Below are 9,456 nucleotides of genomic sequence, written 5' to 3' on the forward strand. Positions count from 1 at the left end.
ACAATACATTCAATTGTGGCTTTATTTTGGTGAGTGTAGACACTGGTCATGTAGACACATACTGTATGAAGGCAACAGAAGCTTATTCGTTTATTCCCTCAGTCTCACTATTAGGACCCCTAGTGGTCACACAGAGGAACTTCAAGTTACCTGAGTGTTTCTTTCACACTGCTCAACTGTGTAGGAAACTGGCATCGACTCATTTTATTGTCTCCAACAGGACTTTATTTTGATGCTGAACAACATGGTTCACACGGGAACTGAAAGCGACTATTTCGTAACAACATGGTTAATACACATGATGATAAGTGCCGTCTGTGACTCACAAGTAATAATGGGGAGTGCTTTGTCATCCTAAGACAAGTCGAGGTATTAAGTTCTGCCTTTCAATCATTACATCAACGTATAATTTGTCACGCGAAATCACCTAAAAACACAATTTCAGGGAAATGTAATGTCTCAGATCCTTCATTTGACAGAGATAACAGTGCTTTTAATTTTGCAGTCAAACTGTAGTGTGAAGGCACTAATGCCTCTGCCCAAGTGGTAAAAATAAACCTGACCATGGAGGAACAGCACGAGGAGTGCTTTGAAGCATGATTACATTTGTGCCATGAAAGTTTCGACATACGTACAGATTTTTTAAATACTGATTTGATCTTTTATAAGAATTTACTGTTGGCGGTGTTTCACCTCATACGTGTGCTACTACACACATGTAAAACTCCAAATACAGCACTTAACTGAGATGTATGCTTTGCTTATCCTGTTCAGCGCTGTCACTCATTTTAAAAATACTTAAGTAATCATTCTCGAAAAATGGCACACATTTCGGCTCTTGAGTAACTTAAAAATGTTGCACTGATCACAAAGGGATACAGCAGAATTGACTCCAAGACTCGGCGAGAAGGCAAATGAAAACAATCAAGTGAGTTAAGAAACTTATGTCTACAGAACAGCAAATTACCATGTCAGGAAAAGACACTCATAGTCAATTATACTGATGCAACACTCATTCTTACAATGGCTTTAATTTGTATGAAATAAGCATCTTAATTTGGGTATAAAGAAGTCTTAGGAGTGTGGGTAAAACTGGTTACCAGTTTTCACCGAGACAAACCCGGTTACAAAAGAAGTCAATGTTTCTGTTGATGAATGTAATATGAAAATAAAAATCTGAAGAAAGGCCACACTGCTTTAAAGAACAGGAAAGTGAGCAGCGTAGAGGGCAGAGAAGCTAACTGCAGCACCCACTGTTAAATCAGCATTTTTCATTTCAATATTCAGCATTGAATGGATAGTCCTTGTGCTTTGTGCTCCTGCAGAGAGAAAAAGAACAGGAAAAAAAGTGAAATAAAAAAAATAAAAAGGTTGCCCCCGACACACGACATCTTCTAAACAATGTTACCAAAAGAAAAAGGACAAAACGATATACATGATCTCACCAATGCATTGGGCAGACTCTCCAGTTCCTGTTAAATCCTAATATAGTCTTTATTTCCTCCTCAGTTAGTTCAAAGTCAAACACCTGCAAAGATTTAAACAACAGTCTTCATGCAGGAGCAAAAAGGCTTAGTATGCGAGGCACATTAAAGGCTAATCCTAGAAAACATCTGAACTATTTCCCAGCTAATTACCTGGAAATTCTCCTGAATGCGTTGAGGTGTGATCGACTTGGGGATCGCGATCACGTTCCTCTGGATGTGGAAGCGGATCAGGACCTGGCAGGGAAGGAGAAAGGGTATTAACGTGTGAACGTGATCAAAGGTCCTAACTTTAAATGTAATAACAGCGAGGGCCATGTGCATGGTATTTGCAAACTCATTTTTTATTTTTTTTAAAAGGAAAAAAAAGGAACAGGCATTCTTCTTCTTTGTGTGTGTGTGTGTGTGTGTGTGTGTGTGTGCGATAACTGTTTAAAGCTTTGTTTAGTTCAATTTCATTACTGATTTATTCCAGCCAGTGCTGTACCTGAGCTGGTGTCTTCTTGTGCTTCTCAGCAATGGCTTTAATGTTCGGATCTTCCAGCAGTGATGGGTCTTCTGGTTTAGCCCTGCAATTTCAATACAATCATCCGGTGTTATATACACCAAACCTGAACACATCGCATTCTTTTCGCAGACAATCAAAGTAGAGATGCACAGATTACAATTTTCTAGGCCGATTCTGATTTCCGATTTGTCATCGAGTTTGACCTGCCGATACCGATTTTAGCAGATCCCGATTTAATTTTTTCTAACCACTTTACAGCACACACTTCTCTTCTTTAATAGAACATTTTACATAGAACTTTTTTTTTTGTAACTGGTAATCGATCGCTATAAAATAGAACTATATAAATTACTCCTGGTGTGGGAAATTCACACACATCTAAAGTGCAATGTTATGGAACAACCATTTCCTTCTTTTCACATCCAATATCCAAAAAAAAATAAAATAAAAAATAATATATTAAGCAAACTAAACTTCTGTATGAAAACAGGGATAACAGGTAATGCATTTGTACAAAAGGCCGTCCATAAGCAGTGATTGTTAGAGTGCATGTCGGAGATTAGCGCGGACACGTGCGTCACACCGCGAGCGGGCACGCGCGCCACCTGGCGGAAAAGTGAGAAAAAAATAAATAAATAAAAAAGAGACGGTTGCTATATATATATATATATATATATATATATATAATTCCTATGCATTGTGTATGGTAGCCTTTACAAGGTTATTTATTTACAGCATTTGACCGGCATAAAATCGGCATGTCACCGGCAATTTCCACTGGATGCGGAACGTCTGCGGAACGTCTGCGGAACGTCTGCGGAACGTCTGCGGAACGTCGACGGAGTCATTAGGTTTCCATTAAAGTCAGTGTGTGTATTTCCACAGACTGTGGAACGTCAGCGTCCCGACTCCGTCCCAGTTCCGTCATTCCGCAGCAGATACGCAGAGCTTCTATTTTTGACGGACGCCGGAGAGCTCCGCAGCAATTTAGCACACGGCAGATAGTGCGGGACAGGAAGTCGAGCACAGAAACAAAATAAATATCCGGTTAATTTTCAAAATAAAATACACCGTGCTCACGGCGGATCATATTTCCCTGCACTACACCTTGAAAACACAGCACCGAGTCTTTTCCCCTCTACTCCTCCGGATGGAAACAAACTGTTGTTGGTTTTGTGGTTCTATTCTACCTGAATTCGCGAGAACTTGTGGGTCCTCGTGACTACAGCTGTCAGTCACGGCCGCAGCCGTTCCGCAACAAATCGGGACACGGTGGGTATTGACGGACGGCGGAGCACGCAGCAGACACGCAGCGGAGCCGGTCCGCAGCTGTTACGCATCCAGTGGAAATCCCCGGTCATGGCCGATCACGTGAAAATCGGCCAATTCCAGTCATCAGCCGGTCAATCGGTGCATCTCTAAATCAAAAGGTAGACAAAATAATGAAAATACTTCAGAAAAGGGCTTACTCTAAATTAACTTAACCACAATCAAACAGTGCTGCAAAAGGCAGGTAGCTGGGCAAAAAGGTCAAACCATCAACACCTTTGTGGGGTTTTCAAAGTAAATTCAGACTTATAAAAAGAGCTTTAATGACACCAACTTATCTCTGCAGAAAAAAAACTCAAACAAAAGGTTGTTACTTAATATCTAAATCAGGACAAACTATGCCAAACCACATAGACAAAGAGGAACAACAGTCACAAGTTGAAACTAACCAAAGGGATGTGACCAACATATAACTGAATCAGCATTCAAGCAAATATGACCCACTTCGCGGCAATGTGGTGAATAAGAGATGGTGTTATTTGGACCCAACTGACCAGGGTCTGTCCGGGGAGCCCAGGGGGCTGTAGGCGGTCACCGAGATGCCCTGGGAGTGGCAGTAGTTGATCAGCTTCTCCTGGGTCAGGTACGGGTGGCACTCCACCTAGAGGGACAAACACACAACTCGTGGGCTGCACAGCAGAAACCGGGGAGTGATGCATTAATTAATCACATTTTTACTTTGCGTGTGTAACTGTCTAGCCTTCGAGTTTTTATACACACACACGTTTTACAGTGGCTTCAAAGTGAGCTTCAATTATGTTCAATTTACTCTCCAGTGTCTTGGTCAAGGACACATTTGCTATATTTATGTAAAAAAAAAAAAAAGCGCTTTAAACTATACTATTCACTTTTCTCTAATATATCACTTCCTGCTTTTTTGTATTTGCAAAGAACAGTTTAAAAATCAAGAGTACATTTCTGTGATTGCATTGAGCATAAGCCTATAGAGCCTACTGTACTTATTTGACCTTATTCTAAGGGATACATTTGCTCTTATTCAATATATGAGAGTCCTTTGTTCTTCGTTTGATGACAGAGAGCAGAAGGTTGCTGTAACCGAATATACAACAAGACCAACCAAAACAAGACGCTGATGGTAAAGGGTGGTTCTGAAAAACAGCAAAAGTATAAGGTCACCTCAGCTAAATGGTTCAGCCTAAGGGGAAGCTGCTGTGGCCCATTACGAATTACCAAGACATCAATTTCTCAGACCTGATAAGAGGAGACAGATGATGCCATTATGGCCCCTCGCTCTCTTTAAGAGCAGCCATTTTGACATGTACTGTATCTGTTTTCTTGCTGCTCAGCAGCCTCGACTCAAACACGTTTTATCTAAAAATGCTGCATATGTAAGTTTAAACAGCGGCTGGCCCCCATGGTTATCAGGGAACATTTGTATTTTTTGTCTTTGTGTACCTGGTTGTTGGCTGGCTTGTATTTGAGGCCTGGCTTGTTGAGAATAGCTTCGATCTGCTCCTTGTTGAAGTTGGAGACACCGATAGCTTTGACCAAACCAGCATCCACCAGCTCTTCCATCCCCTGAGGAAAAACAGCCTTGAATGAGTTTTGGTTTCGAGTAGGGGTGCACCGATCCGATAAGATCGGATATTGGTCCTGATATTAACAAAATAGCTTGATCGGGGATTGAAAAAATTAACAGATCCACGTGCTGATCCAGTTTTGTTAGTTTTTTCCCCCTCTGTCGCATGTGTGTCGCATGCTGGAAGAGTTGACTGTACAAATGAATAAGAATTCAATACATTACATCTATGTTATTTTGTCTTAGTTAGGAAAGTAATGTTTAGTTAGGAAAGTCTGGTGCCTTTTGTCTCTGACACATGGTGGAAGGAAGGTATAAGGTGGAAGGTATACAGCGTATTATTATTTCAACAGGTATCGGTAATAGGTATCGGATCGGTAATCGACAGATACACAAAGCCCAGGCATCGGGACTGAAAAAGTCGGATAGGTGCATCCCCAGTTTCGAGACTAAATCCTTCTTGTTCCACTTAAAACACCCATTACTCTAATTTGTCTTCACTGATCTTAGGTCTTATGCCATCACATTGTAAGCCTATACTAGTCTAAAAATACACAGCTAAAATTCCCTCCAACTCTGGCAACTTCCCATGTTTTTTAAGGTCTCTTTTCTTTAGGACATCCTCAAAAATGATGATAAACAGATATGAGCTTAAAAATGCAACGATTCTGGTTTTACTTGATAACATGAGACACACACAAAACTTTGTTATGCGAATCCCAACATGTTTTTACTTGTTCGATACTTGCAAGGGCTTTGTCAGTTTAACTCACCTCCCATGTCTCCAGGAAGTGAGTACTATCACTGATCGTCTCGCCTGCGCCGTCCAAAGGAAAGAGCTCACTGCCAGCCTGTAGAATGACAAAGGGATTAATAGCCTTCGGGTTTACACCACACTGGATATTTTTTCCCCACACACTGCTGAAATAATAGTGCACCTACCTTGAAACCCATGGGCCAGTGCACTAGATAGAGATCAAGGTAGTCCAGCTTAAGATCACTGAGAGTCTTCTCACAGGCTTGCCTCACCTGGGACTTCTCATGGAAAGTGCACCACAGCTATGACATAAAAGGACAGAGAAGTAAGCTAGCATGCATGGTCAGAAAGCCAGTATTAACACACTATTTACATACAGTAAATAAACAGTTCCAATGCCTACTTGTGGAAGAAACAAGAATAAGGACATGCATATGCACCCGTAACTCACCTTGCTAACAATGAAAAGATCCTCTCGTTTGGCCACGCCATCCTTGATCATGGCCTGAACACCCTCTCCCACCTCGGCCTCATTCTGGTAGACATAAGCTCCATCAATGTGCCTGTAACCCGCTGAGATGGCTGCTTTCACCGCCTCTGTGACCTTGCCAGGGGGAGACTGGGACAGACAGGGATGGTTACTTATTGTACTGTGGTCCAGACATACTGTGTGCCATAATAACACCAAGGTATACTAATATGGTGTAAGTACAATATATTAACGGTTTATTTTAACTTCAGTATAACACACATGCAAATTGCGCAAAAATGCCATTGCCTCATGTCTAAAGGGGAGTTTTTAGTTCCTGAATTTGTCCCCCAGTTTAGTTATTGGGACTATTTGGGATTGAAAAAGGGCCATAAGACTAGTAAAGTTTCGCAGTTAGTAATCACTATCTATGTTATTGCTATTCTAATGACAAGGGTTATTCGATATTTTGTGGAAGAAAATCGCATATGCTGTAACACAGGAAACAGCAATCTTCTCAGACGATTACAGATAACAATGTTGCTAGCTAATATTAAGCTACCCTAAACCTCGGCCAGTCCTGTGAACAAATGAAAGTAAAATTGGCTGCTCAAGCTGTATATCACACTTACATAATTGTTGGTGTTTGGGTCACACTGAATGAAAGTAGCCGGAGCGTGCACTGAGTAATGTTAGCTTAGAGTTTGTACAGCGTCATTTGACCCAGTTGATTTGCACACGACGGTCATGCTTCTAGAAACCTGCTAGGTTTAGATTAGCCATGGTTGTACCAACTGAAATTTAAATATCAACCCACATTTACTCGTAAACTAAAATACAATTACTGGTGAATTAGCTATAGCCTATAATAGGCAGGTATGCCCAGGAAAGTCAAGATTTAACGACGTCGAGGGTTTCCTTTTTCTGCTTTCTGTTGCCACATCTAGCTAGGTAACGTTAGACAAAAAGTTCTAGGTAGGACAAGACAACATAGTAACGTTAGATAAAAATAAACGCACCTTCCATGTCCCCAGTCCCACAATGGGCATTTGTGCACCGGTGTTCAGTTTCACTGTTGTTGCCATTTCTCCAAAGGACGAGCAGACCCTAAATGCAGCTGTAACAGTCGAGTAGAGAAAGCGAATGCAGAGAGCACTGTGCTAAAAGAACGGTGGCATCGTCGATCGATTAACTATGCCTTTTAATTAATTTAGGTGAGAGGTAGTCGTGAAAGGCCACAGCGTGAAAGAGCCACACACTCCTGTCCGTTTTTTATTTTGTATTTTTATTTTTTATAAAATTTGTCAGCCCCAATTCCTTACCATTTACACTGGGGTGATGTAGTGGTTTTGCTTATCAGCAGTTGTAGAATAAGTATCAGATATTTTACTTAAGATGCTTAAAAGCTGCTCTCGGTTTAACCAATTTTAATTAGGCCTACCTAATTTAGCCTACAGCTGGATAAATCAATAATAGCGCATCATATTTTATGTTTTAATCATTTGTTTTGTGTGTAAAATCTTAAATCAGCAAAGTAAGCACCAGTATCTACATCTGCCAGATAAAGAAGAGTAAAATGTAGTGTATTGGAGATATTCAAACAAAGTTTAAGTAACACATGTATGGTAATACCTGGGTAAATGTAGTACTTAAAACCCAATTTCAAGGCAGAATGAATCATGACAAATTAGGGCTGGGAAATGTGATTGCAATCAATAAGGGCATTTTTCTAATATTGATATGTATCTCCATGTAGCAAATGTGTGCAAATCACATATAAAATAGTAGTAAATAATGATCAAAACGTTGAATGCATTAGCCTCGTGTAGTATGCATGATTTAGCAAATTTTATTGTATTATACGTCTTATAAATGGCATTTGTGTGATTGGGGAGCCCTGAACTTTCCGAGGAGGACCTAAGATAGTTCCCAGACTTAACCACACCTGAGATCCACTTGGCAAAATAACACCTGCCTTTTGCATGTTTTTAAAAGTTTTTGTTGGTTCTATCATTGAACCACTAGAGGGCACAATTGCCACACTTACCAAACGTGAGACTGTCTCCTCATATCACCCAACAGAGTCCCCAAAGTAAAATAATCACATCATTTCATACATTAGCTAATATGGCCAGTAATTAAAGTGACTGAAATGATTGATCAGTACTGTTCAAAACCTCATGCACACATCCAATATTTGACTTAACTTAATCCATTAAAAATGCTTTAGGAACAAGCTTTGAGTATGTTCACTGTCTGGTCTGGTCTGTAATGTAGGAAATACTATTCTTTTTAATTAGTCTTTATTATTTTGACAGCAATGTCCTCATGGCATTATGCTTACACTGTAAAGGAGATGCATGCACTTGCACTTGCACACGCACATACGCGCACACACATGCACGCACGCACGCACGCACACACACACACACACACACACACACACACACACACACACACACACACACACACACACACACAGATGCATGCAGGGACACACGCACACACACACACACACACACACACACACACACACACACACACACACACACACACACACACACACACACACACACACACACACACACACACACGCACACACCCTACCCTAAGAGACAGCTGAACGAGGGAACAAACACAAGGTGTCTTTCTTTTTGGTCAGAATCAGATAAAACCTCACAGACCTTTTACTGAGCCATTCAACACTCTGAGCAGAAGATAAGAGAGGGAGAAGAGAGCGATATAAAAAACATACAAAGGGAAAAGTTATGGGAGCCAGAAGCCGCTGTGTACCTCACAATGGCTCTCGCTAAAAGTTTGTGTCTTTTCTGATCTTCTCCCAGCTGGACGCCTGCTTTTCAGGCCCTGTCTCCTCTGATCTAACTTCAGACACTGGAGGGCCTTTTGCCAGCATGCAAACTGTCAAAGTACCCCAGGAATCAAACACCGTCGCATGCTGTCATGATCAAAGAACCACAGGTAAACCAGACGAAGACACAGCCACATACTATTGCCATCTAAAAAATGGGGGGGGGGAGTTTTCATTTCAGAGGCCCTTATTGTGCGTCTGCAGGCAGATACCTTTTCACTGTACCGAGTGCATCGATTGAAATAAAGGAAAAGGGAAACGGCCAGGCATTTGAAGATACAACAGAGGCCTAAAGTAAAACCGAGTTCCTCTCAAGGAAACTTCTGGACAAAGAGTGTAGACGTAGGGGAGATTTTAGAGTGCGTTGCTCAAAGAATTTGAAGAAAAAAGGGGGAAATATTGATACCATAATGGTGGTGTGACAAGTAAACATATAGATCACAATGAGCAACTGTCTCCCTTTCCATTATGTGCGGCCATAATGAATGCTCAGTGCAGCT

At 41.1% G+C, this 9,456-nt stretch overlaps 1 protein-coding gene across 1 annotated transcript; it reads right to left on the reverse strand.

Annotated features, from left to right (window-relative positions):
* Positions 1 to 202: 202 nt before the first annotated feature.
* LOC120553448 (aldo-keto reductase family 1 member B1-like) lies at positions 203 to 7,263 on the reverse strand. The gene is made up of 10 exons (XM_039791844.1): positions 7,107 to 7,263; positions 6,070 to 6,237; positions 5,804 to 5,920; positions 5,635 to 5,712; positions 4,738 to 4,860; positions 3,816 to 3,922; positions 1,972 to 2,053; positions 1,638 to 1,721; positions 1,446 to 1,528; positions 203 to 1,319 (listed from the first exon to the last, which is right to left on the reverse strand). Exons 1-10 carry the CDS (start codon positions 7,170 to 7,172, stop codon positions 1,277 to 1,279), a joined length of 951 nt encoding a protein of 316 aa, XP_039647778.1. The 5' UTR covers positions 7,173 to 7,263; the 3' UTR covers positions 203 to 1,276.
* Between the last annotated feature and the right edge of the window lie 2,193 nt (positions 7,264 to 9,456).

This window comes from Perca fluviatilis, chromosome 23, assembly GCF_010015445.1.
Source record: "Perca fluviatilis chromosome 23, GENO_Pfluv_1.0, whole genome shotgun sequence".
NCBI lineage: Eukaryota > Metazoa > Chordata > Actinopteri > Perciformes > Percidae > Perca > Perca fluviatilis.

What these genes read in the sequence shown, in the direction of transcription:
- LOC120553448 (XM_039791844.1), bottom strand. Translation starts at nt 7,172, where the DNA reads ATGGCAACAACAGTGAAACTGAACACCGGTGCACAAATGCCCATTGTG. An exon ending in ACAAGCCAGCCAACAACCAG is followed by an intron (nt 3,923 to 4,737) that starts GTACACAAAGAC and finishes TTGTCCCTCTAG; the next exon opens with GTGGAGTGCCACCCGTACCT. An exon ending in ACAAGAAGACACCAGCTCAG is followed by an intron (nt 1,722 to 1,971) that starts GTACAGCACTGG and finishes CTTCCCTGCCAG; the next exon opens with GTCCTGATCCGCTTCCACAT.